The sequence below is a fragment of the Rhinolophus ferrumequinum genome, chromosome 8, assembly GCF_004115265.2.
Source record: "Rhinolophus ferrumequinum isolate MPI-CBG mRhiFer1 chromosome 8, mRhiFer1_v1.p, whole genome shotgun sequence".
Lineage (NCBI taxonomy): Eukaryota > Metazoa > Chordata > Mammalia > Chiroptera > Rhinolophidae > Rhinolophus > Rhinolophus ferrumequinum.
In genome coordinates, this window is record NC_046291.1 from 9,742,734 (window position 1) to 9,770,043 (window position 27,310).

At 39.5% G+C, this 27,310-nt stretch overlaps 1 protein-coding gene across 11 annotated transcripts in view; it reads right to left on the reverse strand.

Moving 5' to 3' along the window:
* The window catches only part of AGFG1 (ArfGAP with FG repeats 1), a 71,153-nt gene that overhangs the window by 31,687 nt on the left and 12,156 nt on the right, over nucleotides 1-27,310 (reverse strand). For all 11 annotated transcript variants that reach the window (XM_033112199.1, XM_033112203.1, XM_033112193.1 and 8 more), the window contains exon 2: nucleotides 25,707-25,800. In XM_033112199.1, coding sequence (XP_032968090.1) covers nucleotides 25,707-25,800 — 94 coding nt within the window. The remainder of the gene's footprint in view (nucleotides 1-25,706; nucleotides 25,801-27,310) is intronic.

A 27,310-nucleotide genomic window follows, 5' to 3' on the forward strand; every position in this document is an offset into this window, starting at 1 on the left:
GGCAGAAAATTTGACAGACATTTCACTAAATAAGCAGCCCAACACCATTAGTCATACGGAAAATGTGAGTTAAAACAACAGAGAGCCCACTACGTGGATAACCATAGGTACCACAAGAATGGCTAAAAATAAGACTGACCTTATCATGTACTAGTGAGAATGGAGAACAACTAGAAGTCTCAAGAATGTAAAATGGAACAGCCACTTTGGAATAGTTGGCAGTTTCTTACAAGTTAAGCATATACCTATCATATGACCCTGCCATTCCATTTCTAAGTATCGACCTGAGAAAAATAAAAGCACATGTCCATATTCAGATCTGTATACAAACGTTGACAGCAGCTTTATTGGCAATAACTCCAAACTGGAAACAACCCAAATATCCATCACCAACAGGTAAATGGGTAAATTTTGGAATATCCAAGAAGATTCACCGGCAATAAAAAGGAACAACTGATATAAGCAACTATATGAATAAGCTTCAAGACAATTATGCTGACTGAGACAAGTCAGACAGCTACCCCCAAAAGTGCATACATACCGTAGGATTCCTTTTTATTAAATTTTAAGAAAAACGTAAACTTATCTATAGTGATGGAAAGCAGATCAATGGATGCATTACAAAGGGACACAAAAATACTCTTGGGGATGATGACAATGTGTGCTATCTTATTATTGCAATGGCTTCACATATGTCAAATTCATCGAATTAGAGGGTGGCCAGTTAGCTCAGTTGGTTAGAGCGTGGTGCTAATAACACAAAGGCTTCCGGTTCAATCCCCACATGGGCCACTGTGAGCTGCACCCTCCTTAAAACAAAAAAACAAACAGCCAGCAGCCAGCGTGAGCTGCTGTGTGCTGCCGTGGGCTACCATGTGCTGCCATGAGTGGCCGGTGGCCAGCGTGAGCGGCCGGCAGCCATCGAGAGCTGCCGGAAGCTGCTGTGAGCGGCCGACCGACTGCCTCAGCGGGGGGAGCGCAAGGCTCATCACACCAGCACAGGCCAGGGAGCTGTGTCCTACGCAACTAGACTGAGAAACAACGGCCTGAACCGGAGAGAGGGGAAGAAAGGGAGGAAAAACAAACAAAAAACTCATCAAATTAGACATTTTAAATATGTACAAATTATTGTAATTAATTATTCCTCAGTAAAGCCATACAAAACAAGTCCACAAGTTTCCCAAATTATATTATTTTAAAGAATAATCAATTATAACACTGTGAAAAGAACACAGTATCTAGCTTCAAAAACCTGACAAAGAGTTGAGAAATCAGAGAAGGAAAAGCAGCATCCTTCTCAATCTTGCTCACTGAAGTGGGTAAGAGAGAAGAAAAAGGAAGGACAGGAAAAAGGACTCACCCGTTTCCGCTCCTATCATGTACCCCAAGCATGTTTCAACAACATTTCTTGTGGCTCCCTGCTACTCCAGGCTCAGTACAGATATTATAAAGTCATTAAGGCAGTAACAACTGACACGTGTGAGGCCTAAGCTAAGACACAATCTCATTACAAAAATATTTCAGAGGCAAAGCCAGAAAAATGCAGACACCCAGGAATGGTAAGGCAACTTACCACCAGAAATACCATGAACCTTGTAAAGGCCCAGCTTCTCCAATAAATATTTAGCTACTTAAAAAGAAACACATGGGACTGTCCTTAGGCAGAAAACTAATGATTCTCCCAAAATGTAATTTTAGAAGATTCTGTGGCTTTACAATTATATTCATAAAGGGAAAGTTGGAAATTTCTAATTCTTCTACTAAAAAATTCCCAAACAAGAAAACAAGAGACATGGTAATCATTTGGCCAAAGCCATAGAATTATTAACTGTAATTGAAAGATTAGTTCACAATTCTAAACGCCATAAACATTTAGTCTTTGCATTCCAAAACCCCTATTAACTACCATGTGCAATGTTTTAAACTAAGAACAATTAATGAACAATAAATAATAAACATACAAACAAGTAAAAAGATGGGCTGAAGACAGACAGATCACAAAGTTACTATCTTAGCACACTTCACAGTAAGACAAAGCAAGAAGGAGAGCTTGATGGTCCACTCTGTACCGTAGATGTTCGACACGAGCAGGCTGAAGGCTAATTTCACTCCTGGACTAACTTCTGGTAGTTCTGGCTCCTGCTCTCAGACAGGCCAAACTGCTGGGGAAATCATTAAAACTTGCTGCTTGGGTCCACTACAAATTAATGCTACATCACTGTTAAAGTTTCTTGGTGTTCTTAGCTCTTATTTCTGAATGTGTCACCCCACCTGGCTATTTTCTGTTGCTCAAAATCCTAACCATACCAGCCACTCCTGGCAGTTGAATTCTTTCTCAAGTGAAATGGCTCTCAAAATGGAATTCCCCAATTTACCTGGACTGGCAGCACCTGAGTCACCTAAAAACTTGTAATGCAAATTTTCAGGAGCCACCCAAGACCTACGAAATCAGAACCTCTGGAGATGGTGCCCAGCAATCTGTGTTTTAGCAATCCTCCAGGTGACTGTGAAACAGGTTAAAGTTTGGAAACCAATGCTGCAGGAAAATCTAAGCCAACAGATGGAAACTTCCTTCCCATATACTGGAGGTGCCAAAAAACTGTATACCAGTGGACACTTCGGTCAATGTTGCTCAAGCAATAGTCTGACATCATCAAAACTCTCTGGATGCTGATGGTAACCACTTTGAGCACCTCTTGTAACTGCAGAAGTCAAACGTGACTTGTGTTCATCTTTTGTTATCAGCGTATGTTATTACTATACTTGTATATAGCTTTCAGCATTTCTCAAATTTACCTAGCCACTAAACATGTGATTGGGCAAGAATCCTTGAACAGAGACAGTGTTCCAGGGACAATCCGGGATAATGTCAGTTTCTCTCTCCTCGTGATCCATTCACATTTTAGTCCTTGAAAAGTTGGCTTCTGCTCCCACCATTCTACTAAATTGCTCTTCCAGGTTTGTAGATTTGCTGATAGGCAAATATGAAGTTCTCTTTCCTGCTTGTTTTGTTAGTTTTTTTTTTTTGTTTTAGTAAAATAATAAATATCAACTGAAAAGGGAGGGCTTCTCGAAGTTGAAGGGAGAATGGGGGAGTGAATCAACCAAAACTGAGGGCAGCACTGAGGACGTGGTCATGAATATTTAAAATGAAACTAGTCAGAATAGTTGGGTGGTTTCCTCCAGCCTCATCGGGCTGTTTAGGTATAAAGTAGGTAGAATGTCGGCTGGAGTCACGTAAAATATGACAGGAGTTAGTTAGAAAGTGGTTAGAACAGACCATGGAATCTAAGGTTAAGAAAAACCAAGACTGGGGCTGGCCCGGTGCCTCAGGTGGTTGGAGCGCCGCGCTCCTACCGCCAAGGTCGCAGGTTCAATTCCCACACAGGCCAGTGAGCTGCGCCCTCTACAGCTAAGGCGCTCCCTGGAGCTGGGCTGCCGAGCGGCCGGAGGTTTGGCGTGAGCTTCCGTGGGCTGCTGTGCTGCCATGGGCTACCAGCGGCCAGCATGAGTGGCCGGCAGCCAGCTGCCGTGTGCTGCTGTGGGCTACCATGTGCCACCCAGGGTGGCCAGTGGCCAGTGTGAGTGGCCGGTAGCCATTGTGAGTGGTCCCCGGCTGCCGTGAGCCGGCCGATCAATGACCGGCGACTGACGGCCTCAGCTGGCAGGGGCGCAAGGCTCATAATACCAGCAACAGGCCAGGGAGCTGTGTCCTACACAACTAGACTGAGAACCAACGGCTGGAACCAGAGTGTGGGGGAGATGGAAGAAAGGAGGGGAATAAAAAAAAAAAAATCACAAAAAAAAGAAAAAGAAAAACGAAGACACGGTGAGGATGATGGACAACAAAGAAGTTTTAGCCTCAGTGGACTGGAGCTCCTGACAGTTGTCCCAAAATTGTTGGAGTTAGAAAAACTAGAGGGAATGAGCAGGGAAGAGAAGCAGCAGTGGTAGAGAACGGGATTCCTGACCTTGAAATCTAAGTTATTGGTAAATAAAGTCTGTAATAGGATGAAGGATCACTGGAGGAAAGAGGTCAGGGAATCCAGGACGCTGAATGATCCATTATTACGATAATCATGTGGGTTACCACCTAGGTGGATGCTGGGATTGGCAGATATGATTAACACTAGTGGGAAAAAGACATCACGTAAGGTGCTAAAATCTATAATGAATGAGGGGAGCCGACTGGTATGACTGCAACAAGATTCAGCAAGTGACAGAATGTACCGACTTGAGGCGCGTGGGGCAAGGGGACCAGAAACATCCCTGACGAGCAGGGACGATGCCGAAAAGCCATCATCGGAAAGGGGGGCACACACGACGGAATCCACTGTGACGGCCTCTTTGGGAGCCGGAGGGTGGGCGGGAGGGATAATCAGTTCTCATTACAGAATACGGCGGTGGTTGTGGTAGTTATGAGCCTCTATTAGGGAACCAGACTGCCGGAGTTTGACTTCCAGCTGTTTAATAGTAACCCACGCTTCCCAGGAACATTGGGAGGAATAAATGAGTTAATCTATGTGTTGCACGCAGAGCAGACATGTACGATGAGCTTCAGACTGTTCGTTCTTGTTGCCTTGGGGCCTGCAGTGGGTTACGGAGTGATGAGGTAAGGAAGGACGGGGGAGCGGAGGTCTCACCAGGAGCCGGGGACCTGAGCGCATTCCTGCCGCAGACAGCAGCCAAGTGGTCCCAAGGGAACAAGCTCCCGCCTCGGAACTTCTACAGCGAGCGCTCCGTGCCTCACATGAAACTCTACAAACAGCCGTACATCAGAAAGTATAAAAATGTGTCTCCTTTACTTTTGAATTCCCTACAACACTTAAAATGGGTAATGCCATATTAATTGTTCAATAAACCGACTGATAATACCCAAAAGCAGATCTTATAGAGGAATTAAAAATAAAACCACACACTAGCCAAAAGAATAAATTCATGAAATTTCCAGAATAATTTTGTTCCTTATTCTAGTGCTAATCCCTTTAGAATTCCAATTCTAATAGCTACTGACAGAATCTAAAATCTTTTAAAGTATATTTATCAGTCAAGAGTGCCATAAGAAACAGATGGCACACTCAATTCCAAGTTTAATAAAGAGACTTTACATAGCGTAGGAAGGCTGTGAGGAAATCACAAGTGAGAGTAGAGGATGCAGGATTAGAACAGCAGCGCCTGACACCGCCCAGGGGCAGTGAAGGAAGGGGAGGAGAGGAAAAGGGCAGCAGAAGCTTCGACAAAGAGGGCTACTTGATGCGAGCTGTGACCTTCGATGGAAGGATGCAACCAGGCTGCAGAAATCCCACAGGGAAGAAGTGAAGTAAGCACCGTGCATAACCTCTCCCTCCTTCCTTTCTTTCATCTGCTGACAATGTCCCCCATCAACTGGACGCAACCAGAAGCCAGAAGGCAAGAAAGCCCATTTGTGTAGCCAGACAAACCAGCTGCCTGCAGCCAGAGCATGGTACAGACTAGAGCTGGAAGGGCAGATGGAAGCTATCCCAGAACAATGCCCAAATCATAATAATAAATACATGCAGTATAAGCAATTTAACAAACTGATTTACGAGTGTCAAAAATATGGAAAGGACAGAAAAACGCTCTGGAATTAGAAAATCTTTTTTCATTAAGCCAATCTATATACATCCAACTAGATTTCATACTACTTTTTTGTTCTTTCTCTCCTTAGTGGAAGATGGAGGATAACTGCCTCCTTCTGTATTTGAGATATAATTACACCATTGCATAGTACTGCCCACAAATTACAGGAATAGGAGACTTAAAGAATTGAAAAATTCATGAACAAGTAACTAATACCTACTTCTTGGAAGCAGAAAGAAAAAAGGAACAAAAATAAATATCAACAAATGGGAAATATCATTAGAAGCTCTCTAGAGACCTATACCATGAATTTATACAAAATTCTATGATTAACATATTATTTTGCCTTAAGAGGAGGAAGCATTTTGCCCTAAATTATTTTTCCCTAAAAATTCACAATAAGAAAAATATCTCAAATACATCATATAGGTATATGTCAAGACCCAAGTTAAATACTGGAAAACAAGTCCATTATTCCCATCTCCTGCACGCATCCAGCCTCCATTAGCACAACTATGCAACAGTTCAGACCATCAACTGAGGGGTATTTCTCAGTAATAGGCTATCTGAAGAACACTCATTCTAAGCTGGCAGGAAAAAAACACTACCCACATGCCTTATGCAAGAGAAACAGAGAGTCCTGCGTTTATATCCATCGTTTTTGGTGTGTTGTGTGCCCGTGAGGTGGCTCTGACTCCTGGCGACCATGTGAACCAGTGACATCTGCAATGTCCTGTCCTCAAGCCCTGCTCAGCGCCCTGCTCATGGCTTCCTTCCTGGAGTCAATCCATCTGATATTTGGTCCTCCTCTCTTCCTGCTGCCTTCAGTTTCCCAGCATTATCGTCTTTTCCAAAGAACCTGGCCGTCTCATGACGTGCCCTACGCAGAACAATTTCAGTTTTGTTATTTTTGCCTCCAGTGCTGTTTCAGACTTGATCTACTCTAGGACCCACTTGTTCATCTTTCTGGTGGTCCAGGGTCTCCATAGAGCTTTGCCCCAACACCATATTGCAACTGAATCAGCATTTTTCTTATCAGCCTCTTCTCTGTCCAACTTTCATATCCATACGTAGTAACTGGGACTCTTTTTAGGACTGCAAAGGGGATCAAAGCTTTACCACCCCAAAGTATGCCTTTTGGAATATTGATATTAAGCTGGTTAAGAAACAAGATTCAGAAAGAACCTCCGACCCTCCCCCTTACCTGCCTAAAGGAATTAAGACAGAAAAACCTGCTGAAAGGAAGGGAGCATCCCCTCAGCTTCGTAACAGAAACTCATTCGGCAGCCAGTGACCAGTCTAGCAGAGCGTGTCCCTTAGACTTCCCTGTGTCCCACTGTTTCCGGTGGCCAGGCAACCATTTGTTTACCACACATTTCCTCTTTCTCCTCCACCTGTGAATTGCCTACTTTCTCTTAAAAACTCTAGACCCCCATTGCTCTCTTCTCCTTAGTTCCAGAATGACATATAAGCCTCAACCACCCAGTGGGTTTCAGGTCTCATATTCTTACATCAGCCCTGCATGCACATCCAGAATAAACTTTGGACATTTCTCCTGTTAATGTGTCTCATGTTAATTATATTATCAGCCCAGTCAGAAGAACTTAGAAAGGTCGGAGGAAAATTAATTTTTGTTCCCCACAAATTCATGGTATATTCCATCTTAAAACTTGGTTTTATAAAAATGTACTAGCAAGAACTAGAACATATGCATCGGAGTTGCTCAAAACAGGCAAACACAAGCTGTATGTGCAGATGACTAAGACGCCAGAAACATAAATGGATACGTGAAGGATGACCAGATTTATGAAATAGCAAACCCAATTTATTTAATCCTGGTGTTTGTAAGAATCAAATTCCTCATCACAGCCTACTTACAGGCCCCACAAGATTCTAACCTCTGATAAACTCTTTGCAGCCCAGAGCCTGCTCAGGAAGTCTTCCCTGCTCAACCAATCCAAAGGGGCAACACCCCCCCCACACACACACCAAAGCTCAGGTACCAATTAGTGCAACATGGTATTTATTTTCACACCCTTCATCTCACAATTTCTACGTGCAACTTTCATGAGGCAGGAAGCTTCTCTCTCCAATTCAGCACTATTTGTATTCTCAGTGCCATACAGAGTAGACACTAAATAAATATCTGATGTGCAAATGAAAGCAACTTCCTAACCGTCCTGAAATATAAGAAATCATCTTTTTTCCTCTTTGTTCCATCTATTAGGTTGGTACAAAAGTAACTGCGGTTTTTATCATTATTTTTAACCTTTTAAACTGCAATTACTTTTGCCCCAACCTAATAAAATATACATGCTGACCTAGAATTATTTAGCTCACCAACTTACTCATGCAGAAGTAATAAATTAACGGATCCACATTCTCATCATACACAGGCCAGAGGTGAGCAAACTACCCTTCACAGGTTAATTATGCCCAATGGCCTGTGTTTGTAGCTGAAGTTGAACTGAAACGCAGTCACACCCACTTGTGTATCTGTCTAGGGCTGCTTTGGGGGGCAGTTGCAGCAGACTGTATGGTTCCCCACGCCTAATATGTACTATCTGACCCTTTACAGAAAAAGTTTGCGGACCCCTGACTTACCTGCAACTTACTTTGATACTATCTCAGCATCCAAGAATAGTAATAATTTTAAAAAGATAACAAATAAAAGCCTATTTTAGAGGCTAGTTTTATAATGTGCATGGGAAATAGCAGAAAGATAAGCCTAGAATGGAAGAAGACCTTTCCAATACCTAAGGGCCAATTTATTATACATACCTATTCCCTTGAGAATAAAGGAGAAAAAGTACCAGAGTAAGTTTCAAGGGAAGATGAATACGTATTTGATACTTTCTTTCTAAATAACTGGTAAGAAAAGATAAAGGAAGCAAATGTTTATAACACTAGACAGAAAGCAAATGCAGTGGAAATAATAACAGTACTAACTAGCACGTGTCTTTGGGTTGTAGGGACCAGAAGCTCTAATTCAGACCCCTCTTGTGGAGACTTAGTAAAAGGCACACACAGCTCAGCACACTCCCATGCCTTATTTCACTTAATGTCTAATGTCAGAATCGTGTTCCAGTTAGGCTGCAAAGAACCAAAACCCAGCCACCAGGTCAGATAAAACAAGTTTATGGGAAGCATATAGCAACGCTTCAAGAAAACAAGACAAAAACGTTACGCGAATCTGGGTTGCAAACAGGAAGCCATGTGGGACCTAGGAGGTCTCAGTACTGTTTCCTAGCCTTCTCTCAAACATCGTTTATCACTTTTGCTTCTCATATTATGTCTAATCCCTGCTCTGGCTATCTTAGTACAATTTTTTTTGTTGTTAGACTGCACATGGCCCAACTACATACTGCCTCTTCTGTTCAGTGATCCATCATTTGACTCCAGCCTCCGTGACCCTTAATTCAATTTCTTAAGAACGGATCCGATTAGTCACTGACTCCCAGGTTTAAGTGTCCAGGGAGCCTTTCCCACTTTCTTCGTTCAGCAAGGAGCATGAGCTTAGTAAGCATATTCCACCCCTAAACACACGTTTATCCATGAATGTACTTTGCAAATTACAAAAAGCTTTATAAGATTTTAAAGTCACAGTAGTTTCAAGAAAAAATTATCGATTGCCCTACTTTCTCAAACTAAGATGACATATATAAATTACCCTGTATGGGTAACAAAACAATTGTTCTGCCCTTTAACTGTTTGCTGACTTTAATTAGTTTCCATGTTTTAGCTAGTTACGTTTATCAATTTTCACTTTTTTATTTCTTCCACTGCTTTTAGTCTATAAAGTCCTTACATATTTTAATGTTAAACACAGTCAGCTATATTTTCTACTAATTTGTATGGTAATCGCTGCTTTGCTTTTTAATGTCCACATCTAAGTGTATATACTAGTATCCTTAAACACTACAATTTAGTTTTGCCTGTTTTTCGCAGTTAAGAAATAATTTGTTTTACAGAAAAGTTGCAAGTGTAGTCGAAAGAAGTCCCATATATTCTTTATTCAGTCTCTAATGTGAACATTTGCTTTATCATTCTCTCAAATAAAATTTTTTTCAAACTATTTAGAAATATAAATCTTTACCCATAAATGTGTATCTCTTAAAAATAAGGACATTCTTTTAAATAACCACAGCTAATTTATCAACACCAGGAAATCAGCATTTTATATTATCATCTAATCCACAGGATAGCCAATTATCCTAACGTCCTATACAGCAAAAAGAAAAGCTTCCCCTGGTACAGAATCCATGACTGTCTGTCTCCTGAGTCTCATTTGATCTGGAACAGTTCCATAGTCTGTCTTTGCCTTTCGTGACCTTGGCATCTTTGAAGAGTACAGGCCAATTATTTTGTACTATGTTCCTTAATTTAGGTTTTCCTCATTACAATTAAATTCATGTCATTTAATCATGGAATTTCGGGAAAAAATACCATTTAAGTGATGCTGTTTCCTTCTCAGTGCATCATATCAGGAGGCCCATGTTCCATTCCTGGTGTGTCAACTGTGGTTACTTGGTTAAAATTATATATGCCAAATTTCTCTATAGTTAAATCACTATTTTTTCTGTTTAGGATTAGTAAGTACCTTGTAGGAAACTACTCTGAAACTATTTTCTAAATTTTTATGGCTTCCTTTATAGCTTTAAAATTTTAACTCTAAAACTTTTATGAAATTTATTTTGGTATACCGTGTCAGTTAACATTCTAATTGACTCGCCATTGGTTGAATAACTACTTCTTCCCACACTGGGATGCTGAACTTCACTTATTTTTATAATAACGTCATACACACATTTAACATACCAGTGGTGCCAAAAAACATATACACATTTTAAAAGATGTTACCTATGTATTACTTTGCGAAGTTGAATTGAATTATAGGAGCGATGTGTAGTATGACATGTGCTCAAAAAATGGCACGCAAATGAACGCTAGCATCACCATGTGACAGGAAGGACAGTCAAAGAAAACGGTGGAAGCACAGTTGTCGTTTGAGGAGCATAAGACCCTTCTGAAGTGGTATTTGAAATTCGAGAACGTTGTGGAAGCACGACAACGGAGGTGAAAGTATGCAACAGCACCTCCAACACGCCTGACAACTGCACACATTCATGATACGTTTGAGACGCACGGTACTGTGTGAAGAAACTGAAATGGCCTGCGCAGCAATACAAGTGGACACTTTGGTCAACGTTGCTCAAGCAGTAGTTCGCCGTAATCAGAAGTGTCTGGACGCTGACGGTAACCACTCAGAGCACCTCTGTAATTGCAGAAGTCAAACGTGACTTCTGTTCATCTTTTGTTATTGGTATATATTTAGTATTACAATTTTAATCGTTTTTTCCTTTCTTCAAATGTGTATACATTTTCCTGGCACTTCTGTATGTAAAAATTAGAGTATATATATCCCAAGATCTACTCCCCAGATCTGTGCCTCTTCTTGCACTAGTTTCAGATTGCGGTAATTACAAGTTTATACTGCACATTATTCCTACAGAGATATATTTAATATCTAAGTAGAGCCAATCCTATTTATTCTGTTTTACAAATTCTTCCCAGCTAGTTTCACATCTTTGTTCCTTTGGATGAACGTTAGGATCATGTTCTAAAAAGTAAAGAAAAAATTCTCTCCAGTGTTTTGGCTCCAGTTGCTCGAAACCTAATCTGTGAAGCCTCTTAAAGCAAAGCATTTCCATTCTCAAAGACCACTATGAGTCTGTAAAACAAGCTGGCCAAGGAGGAAAAGTTAACCAAAGGCTTACGTTTCTCTCTTGTCACAGAGTGCATTTTACGTTTTTTACATTTTCCAGAATACACTTAGAACAAATGAAGAGCTGAGCAAGGGAGGAGAATGGGCAAGCTGGTTTGACCATATTTCGTGTGGAACTGAACGTTAAGAACAGAGTTTTACTTATTTGTCTTGATATGACATAAGAACTGTTTGTGGACGATTGCTGTTTAGGAACAGCATCAATACCAGCGTACCACCTCTAACATGAACACTGCTCATTCATTGTTTGGGTCAATCTAAGGCTCAATGATAGTGATGGATCTGTACTGACACTCTATTGTCTGGTTGCCCTGGTGACCAAAGGCATGCACTTGCCAGGCAGCTAAGTTGGGAATGCAGCCTTCTGGCTAAGACAAACTAACTGGCGAAACAGGCCTCAGACCTATACCTGATCTGCACCATATTCTACGTAAATCGATGATAAGGAGAAGAAACATTTAGTTTTCTTTGAACATTTGCAACATTTGAACATTTGCAAACATATGAATGGCTCACGGGTTAATTAAAAAAAGAGATAAAGAAATATGCAGGCAAATGTTTTCTAAGTAAAAATGCAATCTGCAGAAGAGGCGAGTTTTAAGTTTCCAAACCAGATTATCATCTCATGGTCCAAAGGGTACAATCTGAGCATCAATAAGAATAACTGCAAGTAACTGAAACAGCACATAAATAATTTTGTAGTGATAGAAAAAAAACGCCAACAGTTAGAAGATGCTTTGGAACCACCGCAGTATTTTGAAAACAGTTAAATATCGAGAACCACAAACGACTTTGTTTACATGCAAAGTCGTTGTATCTAGTGACATTTCTGAGTAATTTAATGTACTTACGAATAACAGTAAACTACTACTGCAAGTTAATGTAAATATCTATTACATATAAAAATAAGATGTGTTTTCTAAAACAAAAAACTACTAACTGAAAAGAATGGCACCGTTTTACATTTTTATAAATTTCATTAATATCTGGTTAAAGACAGCTGATTTCTCTTCTGCTTCTGCATTTTTCTGTTATGGAGATCCTGGAAAACTCTACTGTATACTCATGAGAATGGGAGGAAACACAGCAAATCTAGTCTTAGAATTATTATTTAAAAATTTTGACTTTACGGAATCCCTGAAAAGGTCTCAAGCATCCCCCACAGGTTTCCAGTCTATACTTGGGAAATAACTAAATTAGAATATCATCATTTCACAATCCTAATTAATGGATGCAGGCATAGAGTATCAGCAGCTAATATAACCACCTCCCTCCTCCAAACAAATGTGTATCTCCATAAAAGAACACACCACCCAACCTATTAAACAGTGGTTCTTCCTCTTTCCCCAAATTAAATGTGAATCTTAAGAAGCTACTAGATCAATTTACAGGTAACTGAGATGACGAGAACACTAACACTGCATGAATAGAATCAGCAAAGTCCAGAGAGTGGGAAACTGCTACTGAACAAATGACTGGGCTTAGAGAGGGAGAAATGGAGAAAAGGAGGGAGAAAGGAGGAGAGAGAGCAGAGGTGGAGAGAGAACGGGAGTAAATAACTGGAGGGTAAACTTATAAAATAAAAAAGACTTAAAAGGTACGCTGAGTAGGTACCACCTCCAGCTTATGTTAGAACCCAACTCTGGACACATTATACAATCTATCAGAAGGCTCCAGAGAGCAACCACAAGCAAACAGAAACTGGAGAGGAGTTGTAAGAAGGAAATAGCACCACATAGTTGCTGTCTTTTTAAGGATCATCACTTGAAAGCAGGCCCCAGCCAGGGCCAAGGGGAGCTGCTAAAACTCAATAGAAATCCATGAAGCTTAAAGCGTAAAGCAGAGTTCTCCACAACCACAGCCAACTGGAAAGTGAAGGGTAAGTCAAAGAAGGGAGAGAATGAGAGTAGGAGCTGTAAAACTGGCATGTCAACTTTGTCCAAATCTCTGGCTCACCCTTGACCTACATACATAGGCAGGACTGATTCCCATTAGTGCAATTCAAGACCAAAGGAACCGAGGAGGGATTTCAGCTGGCACCCACCTGGAGAGGCAGAGTGTGATCCAGTCAACAAGGCATAAAACAAACAAAACCAACCCTTTTTGAGGAACAAAACAGAATCCAGAGGCTCCACAACCTATCCTTTCCAATGTTCTGAATATAACCCAAAACTACCAGATATTCAAAGAGACAGGAAAATATGACCCATAATCAAAAGCAAAGGCAATCTATGGAGACAGATCTGCGAAGATAAAAAATTTGGAATTAGCAGACAATGATTTAAAGCAGCAAGAACACATAGTATATTCAAGAGCATAAAAGAAAATATACTTACAATGAATAAAACTGTATAAAATCTCAGCAAATAGAAATTATTAAAAATTATAAAATTATAAAAAATAAAATGTAAATTCTAGAACAGAAAAGATACTGTCAAATTAACTCCAAATTAAAATTTTGAGTTTGGAGATAACAGAAGAGTCAGGTGAAAATAAACAGAAAGAAATCATTTAATCTGACTGGAGATGAAGAAAGTAGTCAACTTGGACTTAAATTAACAGAATTCTGAAAAACAGAAATATTGGGGGAAAAAATTAACAGAGCCTCAGGGAACTGTGAGGAAACAGCAAAACGTCTGGCATGCGTGCAGTTGAAGCCTTAGACACAGAGCTGAGGGAGAATGAAGAGGGGGGAAAAAAGCTGAAGAACAAATGGTCAAAAATTTTCCAACCTGATGAGACAAATTTATAAATCAAGAAACTCAACAAACCCCAAGAAAGGTAGACACGTAGAGAGAGAGAGAGAGAGAGACAGAGAGAGAGAGAGAGAGAGAGAGAGAGAGAGAGAGAGAGAGAGAGAGACACACACACACACACACACACACACCAAACATGGGTCACAGTCTGAAAAACAAAGCTAAAAAGCTTCAAAGTGGCCTATCACTACAGAGGAACAACAATATAAATGTCAGCTAATACTCTACAATTTGCACTGAATGATAAACTGCAACATATCAAAATTTATGCAAAGTAGTAAAAGCAGAGCTTAGAGAGAAATTTATTGCTTTAAAATAATATTAGAAAAGAAAGCTCTCAAATCAATGACCTCAGGTTTCACCTTAATAAGCTAAGAAAATGCAAATAACCCAGAGTAAATAGAAGAAATAATGAAAAGCAAAATTATTATAGACCCTATACATTACAAAACAGGGACTGCTATGGATAAATTTATATCAATAAATATGACAACTTGGATAAAATGGGGACATTCCCTGAGAAATACAATTTATCAACACTGATTTGAAAAACATAATCTGAATGACCACCGCTGTCACTTTCATCCTCTGTCCCAATGGCACTCAGATCTCAATGTCCTTTCTGTACTCTCAGATTGCCCAATCATCTCAATTTGAGCAGCTGGCCAAAGGTGACTGAGCCATCAACTCCCATAAGATTCCACCACTTGGTACCACTAGCTGCCAAAGGGAGGGGGTTAGCGAGCACAGAGGGGGACAACGGAACTTGGTCTCCATGTCAATGGTAGATCACTCAAGCGGGCCATATAAAAACAAGCAACAGGCCAGATTTGGCTGGGTGGCCATAGTCTGCCAGCCCCTGACCTAGAATATGTAAAGCAATCTTTTAAAAATGAAAGTGGAGAACTTGCACTACCTGACTTCAAGACTTCAGCACAGTGTGGTACTGGCAAAAGGACCAACGGATCAATAAATGAAACTGAATAGAGAAACATATCCATACTTACAAGGTCATTTCAAGTTTGACAAAGGCTCCAAAGCAATCCACTGAGGAAAGTGTTTTTAACAAATGGAGCTGGAAAACTATACAGATTCATGGAAAAATATGAACCTTGACCTCTATTATTCCATACACTAAAACTAATTTGAGATGCATCATAGATGTAAACATAAAAGCTAAAGCTTTCAAAACTTCTAAAATAAAATGAGGTAATTCTCATGTTTGGGAGCAGACAGAGACTTTTTAAGACAGAGCAGAGACAGCAGTAATTATAAAACTAAGAATTGATATATTTCATCAAAAAGGCAAACTTCTGCTTGTCAAAAGACACCTGTAAGAAAATAAACGAGAAAGCCACAGACTGGGAGCAAATATTCACTAAACATAGGTATATCTGATAAAGAAGAATGAACACAACAAGTTCAGGTATATTCACATAACAGTACTCAGTAATAAAGAAGGAACACGCTACATGCATCCACACGCACAGCTCTCAAAAGAACTTTTATACAGAAAAGCACATTCTTTATTATTTTACTTATAGGAATATGAATACAAATGAAAACAGTAGTTGCCTCTGGAAGGGAGAGGGTTTTTTAAGTAGGAAGGAAGGTCAGGGAACTTTCTGGGAGGATGGTCATGTTCTGTATCTTTTTAGGGATTTGAGGTACCAAACTAGATGCATTTATCAAAACTTTTCCAGTGATACGCTTGAGATTTTTATATTTCATGTATGTAAATTATACCTCAAAAAATGAACAAATAATGAATTCTAATTCATGATATATTAAAGGTTTCAGAGGTGCTGTGAACTAATGTACACACCTTACTTTGAAATTCAAGAAAAGTAAAAGATGGGTGACAAATGGATACATAGATATTTGTATCTAAAGCAAATATAGCACAATGTTTACTGAACAGGCATAATTTTTCAACTTTTACATATATTTAAATATTTCATAATAAAATGTTGGGAGGCGTGGGGAAGCAGACAGACCTGGCAGTTGTGCCGCGGCTTTGAGCAGCCTCTGACCCGCCCAGTCTTGTGACAGCCAGCCAGCCAGCCATGAGGGGGGTTCTGAGCAGTGAGGCAGGTAGCCCAGCCAGGCCCCCCGCAAGCAGGGCCACTGCTGCAGCACCGCACTCACACTGCCAGGAGACCCACGGCACCACCGGCATCAGGCGGCACAAAGTAGAACAAGTTCCGGTACCAGAGGATGAGTGCTCACAGCCACCCTGTCCCTGGAGAGATCCTTGCATTACAGGCCAGTATGAGCTCATCCTGGGGGAAGTGGTGGCATCATGGTCCAGTAGAAGACTGACAAAACATATCTAAATCTTCAACAAGTTCCTGGCCATGGTCTCTGGCTATTCCTATACGGAGCTGATCTCACCCGTGCAGGATGGCTTGCATTTCGTGAAAAAGAACCAAGAAAACTTCAATGTCATTACCAATTCCTCAAACATCTATGGGCCCAGAGCCTGCTTCGAGTTTCTTCTTACCAGCTCATAATGCACCCACAACCAGACAGCACCCTCTGTTGCCGAGATGAAAGCCAGGTGCTGTCCTAGCAGCCAAAAGGGCTTCCTGCTCTGTAGGAAGAACCCAGCGTCAATTTTCAGGAGCCTGAGCAGCAGCTGATGCTGGAGCAACGGGAAAGACAGAGGTGAAAGGCTATAACTCCTCCACCTACAATGTATACTACGGGGCACTTGTGTTGCACGTTTGCTGAAAGGCTGGGAAGTCACCTGAGCAGCTGTGTTTCCCAGGGACTTAAGATGGCAGGGCCCCCAGGCCACAGAGGACCCAAACCCAGAGTTGACACCTGGTCTGAGGCCCCCCTGTCCTGACACAAACATGTCTCTATCCCACAGAGCAAGTGATACAGGCCCCAAGTAGTTGCCTGTTCCCAGCCAGGCCTTTGCAGGTCAGACTGGGATCCATCTAGTCTCCAATCCTTTATCAGCAGTCCAGTTTTAAAACCCGTATTTCTACTCATAACATGTAGTCCTGTATTGCATCTTGATTCAAACTGGCTCTTAAGGGAAAGGAAAAAAGGAAATTTATACAACTGAAGAAAATTTGAACACTAGCTAGGTAACTAGATCACTGTTAACTTTTTATGGACTCAAAAATGGTATTATGATATTTTTTTATATGCTGGTTTTTTAGAGATTAACATTAGTTGATGAATTTACAGATAAAACTGTATGACTTGGATCGCTTCAAAATGATAAAAGGGACAGGACGGGCCGGCTCGGTGGCTCAGGTGGTTGGAGCACCCTGCTCCTAGTGCCTAGGTCGCCGGTTCGATTCCCACATGGGCCAGTGAGCTGCGCCCTCTACAGCTAAGATTGTGAACAACGGCTCTCCCTGGAGCTGGGCTGCCATGAGTGGCTGGAGGTTGGAGTAAACTGCTGTGAGTGGCTGACCTACGACTGGCAACCAACTGCCTCAGCCAGGGGGCCGGGGGGTGCGCAAGGCTCATAATACCAGCATGGGCCAGGGAGCTGTGTCCTACACAACTGGACTGAGAAACAACGGCCTGAACAGGAGTGGGGGGGAGGCGGAAGAAGGGAAAAAGGGGGGGGAACAGGACTATAAATTGATGGGAGTCTGTTATATTATTCTGTCTACTTTTATAAATATACGAACATCGCCAAAATAAAAGTTTTAAAAAAATAACCAAAAAGTCTAACAATTCATAATTTTAATTAGATAAAAATAACACACTTAAGAAAGATATAAACAAGAAAAACAGATGAGATGGAGCTATAATGCCTGAGAGGAATGAATAGCTATAAGAAAATAATGTGACCTGGGATGTGACCTGGGATTATCAATCCAACCAAAAGTAAATAAATGCTCACAGTAGTTACAAACTAACATCCAGCTTCTCCTACAATACTCTGGGTTTAAAGTCATCATTCAAAAAAACCCACATGTTACAACATGTACAAAAACAAAGCTATCATTCCTACATTCTTTTGTTATTCTCTGAAACCCAACAATTAATATCAAATAGTACACTGAATATTTCAAAGATTACTATGTTACTACTGATTAGATTCAGCTAGAATTAAAAAGAGAACTTTAAAACCATACCTTTCTTTGAAAATAGAGACCAGGCTTTAAACCATGTTTAGCATTTCTCCATAAACATTCAAAAATTAACCAAATGTCCTCTTAAATAGTACAAAAGTGTGCCTCAATATTTCAGTTAGATGGTTTTAAACCTCAAATGCCTCACTAGGAAGATATTCTCTCAAATAATTACATTTTTATAGTTAGTTTTTTAAATGTTACTATTACTGAACTTTTCATATTTATTAATACCATATTGACTGAAATTCAGCAAAAATCTCTTCGCTAAACTCATTAAATTCAGTGCAAAGCAAACAATTTCCTAATACACTTTTTTCCTGAGCTTAGGAATCAATTGAAAAAGTATCTTCGCTCATAAAACTGACATCCTACACTTACACAATACATCAGTTTTCAAAATGTTTTTACATACACCGTTTTCAAATCAACCTCGTAAAACAGGCAGGATAGGTACTTCCCATGGACTACAAAGGAAAGGGAAGCTCAGGATAAAGTAGTTTGCCCAGGTGACAAGGGTCATTAATTACTGATATTGCACCTAGACTACAGGTTGTTTTGAGTCCCAGTCTGGGGCCTTTAGTTACTATTGTGGTTTTCTTAAATGGTGGTCCATAGCAGTCAGCATGAGAATCACATGGGATTCGGGCTGAAAATGCAAATAGACACTCCTGTGCCTCACCTCACATCCAGGGTCAGAATCTCTGGGGAGTAGAGCCTAGGAATTTTTACCAAAAAAAATGTTTTTTTCTTTAATTCATTTTTTTTTTTTTTTTTTAAGGAGGGCACAATTCACAGTGGCCCATGTGGGGATCTATACAGCAACCTTGGTACTACCAGCACCACACTCTAAAACTGAGCTAACCAGCTACCAAAATGTAAAAAATTTTTAAAACTCACCACAAGTAATTCAATGAAACTCACATGGGTATAAAGTTTAAAACTTCCTTGGAATGTACTCTTGTACATTCTCACAAAACAAGTATAATAAACAAGAATGGAAGATTATGCTATGAAAATGTCTATAATGCTTTGAGAACAATAAAACCAATACAGAAGAAACTATGAAAGCATTTGTTTTAAACATGTAAAATCTTACAGTGAATGCCATTTAAAAAAAAAAGTTTACAGTAAGAGTGGAGGTTTTAAGTCTCTGTGGACTAATATACTTCTAGAAGACTTGGAGAGAAAAAAATTTGATAGGGCTTGGAAAAAAAGATTCAGGATAAATAAAACAGCATGAGCAAAATGGCAAGAAAACGGGAATACAGGTAGCATACATGGAAAACAAAAACAGAGATCACTATAATTAAATATTTCTGCTGAAAATAAAGCAAGAAAAAGATTAACTAGGAAAAAAAACAGGTTATAAAAGGATTTATATTGAGAACTGAAAACTTTGGCATTCCACAGACCAGGAATCTTCAATTAACACCTGCAGATCAAATTGGCCCACTGGCCCATTTTTGTACTGTCCCCGACCTAAGAATGATTTTTACACGTTTAAAGGATCATAATTTCAAACAAGAATATGCAACAGAGACTGTAGGTGGCCTACAAAGCCTATAATATTTACTATTTGGCTCTTTACAGAAACAGTTCGTCCACTTCTGCTATAAGCAACAAGGAAATTGTAAATCCTAGAGTAATATGTATGAAACTTAACTCTGCCACTCAATAATGACATTTAATATGTAAAATAACTGCCAATTTGTGTTATTATTTAAGCTTGCACAAAGTTAAAATGCCCCAGAGTTTGAATACAAAACCTAAGTATTAAAATAAGTAACACCATTATGTTCTATGAAAACTGAAAAATCCCAAGGAGTCCACTCTAAGCAAGGAGTAAAGAAAATATTAACAATCCTTCTCCTATTACGTCTACTATCTTAGGTTCTAATTGAATGAACATCAACTATATTACTCAACAAGAAATATGCTGGTAACTTTCACAGGTTCCCTGAGTTCAAAATATTCTAACCTTTCTATATGAAGATATTATTGTTACTACTTTACAGTTGTAGAAACTGAGGCTCAGTGGCATCTTGTCTGACGTTCTTAGCCTGCCAAATCCAAACCTCACCCTTTATGAGTAAGACCACTGCACTTCAATATTTAACAAGCCCTGCCCAATTTTATCAATTTCCCTATAGGGAAGTAGCTTGAGTTAGATTGTTTAGTTTTTAATCAAACTTAAAAGAAATGACATTTCCATGCACTGACTCGGGGTTCATTCAAAAGCTCATGTCTTTGCTCTGATAACGTCCATGGCTCTTTCTGACCCTCTTCAGAATCCACTATTTCTGTACTGAGAATGACCCGCACTGATTAGTTTATAGGACAGGATGATTTAAGAAATAACCACTAGTGTCCACTTTAACCTCATAACAGATTCTGAGTATAACACATCAAATGATACCTGCATTTTAAGCTGTCACAGCATGTGAATTTCGAATCTAAAATTTTTTTTAGAAACAAAAATATTTTTATGTGTGGCACTGCTTGTTCCTGATTATAAAATAGCTCCAATCTTTCTCAAAGATGATATTTAAGTGCCCAAAGGCCTAAAGAGCTGTCTCATAAAATAAGGACTATTTAAACCCCAAGTATAACTGTTAGAAGAATATTGTGTCTACACTCCCGAGCATCTGCGACTCCAGACTGAAGACCTTCTCACTCTTACACCAAAAGGGAACTGAAATAAACAGTAACTTGTGTTGTCTCCCCCCCAGACTATAAGCTTTACACAGGGCACGTATCATCTCTGGTTCTGCCCATCACTGCACCCCTAACACCCAAGAACAGTCCCTGGTACACAGTAGGTGATTAATAAATGCCTGCTTCAAGAATGAAGACTGGGGCCGGCCCGGTGGCTCAGGTCGTAGGAGCGCCCTAACACCGAGGTCGCAGGTTCAACTGCCACATGGGCCAGTGAGCTGCGCCCTCTACAGCTAAGATTGTGAACAACGGCTCTCCCTGGAGCTGGGCTGCCCTGAGCGGCCCGAGGTCAGTGTAAGCAGCTGTGTGCTGCCAGGAGCGGCCTGTGGCCAGCTGAGTGGCCGGCAGCCAGGGTGAATTGCCGACGGATGCCTGGCGACCGACTGCCTCAGCCGTGGGGAGCGCAAGGCTCATACTACCAGCATGGGCCAGGGAGCTGTGTCCCACACAACTAGACTGAGAAACAACGGCTTGAACCGGAGTGTGTGGTGGGGGTGGGGGGATGGAAGAAGGAAAAAAAAAAAGGAATGAAGAATGACTCCATCATAAATGTTAGCAGGGGAAATGTGCACCTTACCTCATGGGCTATTGTTTTAGAAGGATTCTTTTTAAAAGTAATAGGTGCTGTTTGGGGAATATTTTTATGATCTAGCATAAAGATCAAATCCTGTCAATCAACGCATGACTTTATTTCAACATGCAGGCTATATGCCTGTGGGGCATCAGTAGTAACCCCTGTCTTCTCAGTCCTAAAACATGATCAGGAAGGTTAATTTGCTACTAGATCAGAAAAACTATGTTTCAAATTAAAAATACTGCTACATTTTCTTTTTATTGAATTATCTACACCACTGTATACCAGCCCTCCTTCCATTAACTTTGATAATCAGAAGTTAAGCCAATAGTGAAATTCCTCTAACTATAGAGCCATGATTTACCCACAATATCACAAAAGGACATATATGAAAGAAAGCACTACACACACACACACACACACACAAATTTTTAAAGTAAATTCTGATGCAAAAAAAAGCATTACAAGAAAATATGTAGAAATTTTTTGTGAAATATTTTACTTTTGGGAAAAAATGTCAAAACCATTTCAGCAAATAATAAATGTAAAGTACTTTGCTGCAAAATATTTGACTAACATCTGGCATAATATGAGGTTGATGCAAAAGTAATTGGGGTTTTTGCAACTATTTTTAACCTTTTAAACCACAATTACTTTTGCACCAACCTAATATATTCTATAATCTAATAACGTACAGATCTGCTCCACTGAACACACTGTAGGAGTCTGAGAATACTAAAGTAACATTCAAGTAATTTGTAATCTGTATATGTAGAAACTAGTATTAACATACTGTTATAAATATTCAGCGTGTTGTGGATACATATTTACAAATAGTAATAACACTGTCCGCTTACCATAGCTACCAATGCAGACCAATGCAGATACACTCTGCTAGTGACTCAAATATCACTGAGCTGTGCTGCCATCAGAACAGTGAACAACTCGTAGGGCTCTGAATGAAAAGGGAAACCTTCCCTAGAGGTACACATATGCTGAGCCACTGCCCTGGTCTCAATGGCTTCCCGTGTCCATGCCCTTTGCCCTGTCACTTGGTAGTCCCCTCCCACTGGTTCTGGATTTGGCAGCATGACTCTCTTTGGCAGTGAAGTTGTTTACGACTATAATGCCAGCATATAAAACAGATTTAAGTTCCACATGCAGATAATTGTAAACAGCCTTTTCCCACATATAAATGTCTGGAGGAATATGAAAAGCATGTGGAACGTAGGTTAATTCTGTTCAACACACTGTGAGCCATCCAGCAACCATGGCGCTTACCTGCGTAAGCCAGTGACACCCCCGATCATGAAAACCGAACGTGCCCCTTAGGACACCCAAACTCCCCTGTGGGGGTAGAAGCCCGGAGACTGCTCCTGAGGTCAGCACACTGCCTGACCTTCTCACTTCAGAACACTCATCTGGATTCAGGTCTGAACCTACTGCTGCACAAGATGCGTGCCAGTGCCTTTTTAACCCAAAATGTACATGACTGATACGGTTCTTTCCAAACGCAAGATGACACACAGTTGAAATATAGTGACATATTTTGAAATAAAAAATTAAAATTTATACTTTGCTCTATGCATGTATACTTAAGATTTAAATGTTTAAATAAGATAAACTGATAATAAAGGACTTGAAATCAGTATTTTTATGCAGTTGTACCAACTATCCCACACGCCACAATACATCAGTCCTACACAGCCCGAGTTTTCAAGAACACAGGTGCTGCTGATATTGTAAATATACCTCACCCGATACTCCGGTTCTAAGATGTCCTTAGGGACACAAAAAGGTTTGTCTGTCTTCCTTAACAAGTACTTAAAAGGCTGGTGCATCTTCTAATAGTAAAAACTACTGCAAATTTCCCTTTTCCTTTGTGCACTGTTCGGGCTGCCTTCACCATCTTTTCAGCCAACTTAAGTCGTAGTCACCCTCCAAAACCAGCAAATGTTTTACCTGCTATGTGAGATCACCCCAATGTTCTCCTTTCCACCAAGAGACTGAGTCCCTCCTCCATATTACTTCTGTATCCTTATTCTGATCATGTTGTCGAACACCGTGTTACAATGATGTTACAGATCTCTCTCCCTCAATGAGACTGTGCGCCCGGTCGGCCTCCTAACACATCTGTCGTGGCACCCACAGTTCGCAGCAGTGACTGTCATGTGAGTGCTTCAAATGGCCTACAACTTGCCTGACTCCTCAGAATTTAAGATTCATTTGCCCATTCCAGTCATCTCTACTTTTTGTTTCTACTTTTTGATATAATGGGCGGCCTTAAAACCAAGTATTTCCTTTCATATAGTCTAAATTTATTTTGATGTTAGTCTTAAAAAAATGTTCCTTCAGAAATCCTGCCATATGTGACACACGAATGAACTCTGAGGGCATTTTGCTAAAGTGAAATAAGCCAGTGACAGAAGGATGAATACTGTACGAGTCCACTTATGAGGCATCTAAAACAGTCAAAGTCATAGAAGCACAAAGGAGAACAGTGGCTGCCAGGGGCTGGGAGGGGGACACGGGGAGTTGCTGTTTGATAGGAATAAAGTTCAGTTATGCAAATTGAGAAAGTGCTAAAGATCTGCTGTACAACACTGCCTAGAGCTAGCAACTCTATACTGGACACTTAAAAGTGTTTTAAGAGAGTAGATCTCATGGTGAGTGTAGTTGTCACAATTAAAAAAAAAAAATCTTAGTATTCTGGGACTAGTCTCCACCTAACCTTATCTTCTGAGAGGTTCAGATATTTTGACTTACCCCTCCAATAGACTTTTACCTTTCCAGTTCTGTTACTCTGGTTTTATCTACTGTCATTAGACTTTTAATCTAAGAACAGAATAATATTCTTTTATTTCTGATTCTGTTCTGATGTCCAAAGTTTTGCATACTAGGCCCACATTCTAAGAAAATAACTTAAAGTATGCACTGCCAGGCTAATGCCAAACTTTATACATGTAGTTCAAATTGTATTTTATTCCATAAATATATTATTCTATACGTAACTGTCATTAGAAACCTTCTGCCCTTTCATCAGCTTTAGATTTTCCTGTAATGTACCCATATCAGTCTGGAACCTGATTATTCAAAATAATTTTTTATCAGTGAAATTTGGAGAGTTCAAAGTGTGCTCACTTCATAAGTCATGTATTTAAAAATATTTCATCATCTTTCATTCACACTTCTTTACTATTTTAGAACCAAAAGCACACATGCATCACAAGAATGCAAGAAAGTTTGAAATTACCATTAAAGTGTTACGAAGAAAGGGAAGCAGAGGGCAAGATGCTTGTATACATCTTCTGAAGGGGAAAGAGAAGACTGAAACTAATAAAATTTTAACCTTTAACTTCTTTTCTGTCTCTTCTCTCAAAAACATGCAACCAGAATAGTACAACTAAACTATCATTTCCTTTCTGGAAAGTGGTAAGACTTGCCTGTGAAATAATAATGGCTACTATTAACCAAGGGGGTGAGTGGCTCATTTTTAACCCAAGATTATAAAGACGCCCACTTTCTTTGTTAACGTTACAGTTCTTTTTTCAAGTATTAGATTACCACTTTTACTAATGCAAAACAAGGAACTAAAAAGAAGAAAGCAAACAGAATGGAATTACTGGAAGCCCATTCAAGCAGAGTGGAAGGAAAAGCTCCTCTCCCAATCTTCACAACTACTGGGTTCCCCATGACACCAGGCTGTCCCCTGAGAATTATTAGGCCCCTCCGTTCTGAGCACCTGGTCAACATTAAACATCACATCCACATCCACAGTTAAAAATGTAGAGGAAAGGAAGGAGGGGACCTCAAGTAAAAGCTGATCACACAACAGCCTAACACAAGTTTACAGTAATACCACCAAGTTCCTTCTTTACCTCTCTTTTTTTTATCTTTTAAAGCAAAGATTAACAGTTACTCCTTCAAAAATGCCTTTTACAGTCAACACTGAAGAATTTTAAATAAATGTGTTTTACCTCAGGTTAAAAGCAAAGTACTTAGATAGTAGATATTAATTCAAAATATAGTATTAAATAAACACATTCTAAAATACCTACGTATAAAATATAAAAATAACTTTACACAGTGAACTTCATCATTCCAAACAACTTATTAAATTTTACTAAAATGACTGCCAACAAAAAAGTTGAAATTGTAAAAACACTTACTTCATTTCCATGTTTTTGCAGGAATTCAATTTCCTGTTGTGTGAAAGTTGTCATGGAGATAGATTTCACCCTGTGTGGTGGATTTAATCCTCGCCTAAGAGAGAAAATATTTTATAAATTTATTACTATATACTTTTAAAATTACACATCACGGCAGAACATGTTTAGTTAGTACATTTAAATTTGGAACAGTATTTTCATTTCATAAACTAAAAGTATTTTAAAATTATCTGAAACTATTAATCCCCACAACAGGTATGTCAAGATAAGTTTGGCTAGACCCACACTGAATAATATATTTAAAGATAAATTCAAGTAACCACCTAGTTAGGAACACATAGTACCTGTAACACACGAGCTTCTAGAAAATACAAATATTGCATTAGTGTGTTTTTGATGGAGGGAAAAGACAATATACGTGAAGAGCTCTATGGTAAAGAATTCAAAAATTAATTAATTTTTTAAGTATTTTCATACTTCCTAAAAAGTTTAGAGCTATATAAATATTCTAATCAAATAGCACTACCTTTAAGTTTGAGGCTAATTTAGAAAATTAAAACTCACCTAAGGAAACTTGAAGTTATTAACCGATAAAAATAAAGTCCCATCTCTCCATCAATTCAAATACGGATCGATAATAAGGAACATTTCGCATCACCTCAGGAGGCAGTTAGGTGTTCAAGAAGAAACAGCAGGGCCATGACTTTTAAGGTCCTTTACAACCATGAAGCCTTTTCTCCACAGATGGCCTTAAGAGGACATTATCCTAAGTTTCTTGAAGATGTGTTATATGCACATGACAAAGTAAATAGAAGTGTACTCGGAGAAAGTAAGAACTGTTTACACCTTGTCCAAATACCATAAAGTGGTTATCCACCCACAAGAACAAGGGTTAAATACTCCGTGCAAAGTAACAACATAATTCGTGCAAAGTTTACTGTCATGTCCACTGGTAAAGGCTTCACTTGGAATCCAGGTTCTAGAGCAGATTAGCAATATTTTTACAGAATTTGTCAAAGTCATCTTGCAATCATCCATGCTAATTAAATGAGAGACTTAATAATGAGGTGAAATAACACATGAACCAAGTCTTTCAAAAAAATTCTGGAAACATTTTAGAATAATTAAATATGGTATGTAACATTCTAGACATTCACAGTAGTCTAAATCAAAAACAATAAGGAGATTCAAACTTAACAGAAGCTCAACTTTGATATGCAGCTGCTTCTTTCTCTTCCTCCTGTCAGAGATAGATGGCAGGCACCCTTTTCAGATCATGCTTTGAATTATGACAAGCTGCACTTTATCTGTTTCACATTTCAAAGTGGAGAAACGTTAAGTTAGGTTTTGTTGCTCTGTTTTGCTTTGTTTACATTTTAAATTGACAAATTATTTTCCCTCTAGCTCTTGATAAGTCATACTACAGAAATAAAGATTTCACGGCAAGAGAAATTGAACACAGCAATTTCATCCTAGTGAAACTATCAAATTTAATTATGAAAAAATAGCTACAGTGTGAATTACTTTCAAGTACCTTTACAATTTGCAATAACAAATAAGGCTTCCAAGATTACTTTTAAATTTCCAAAAGTGAAAATTTTGGA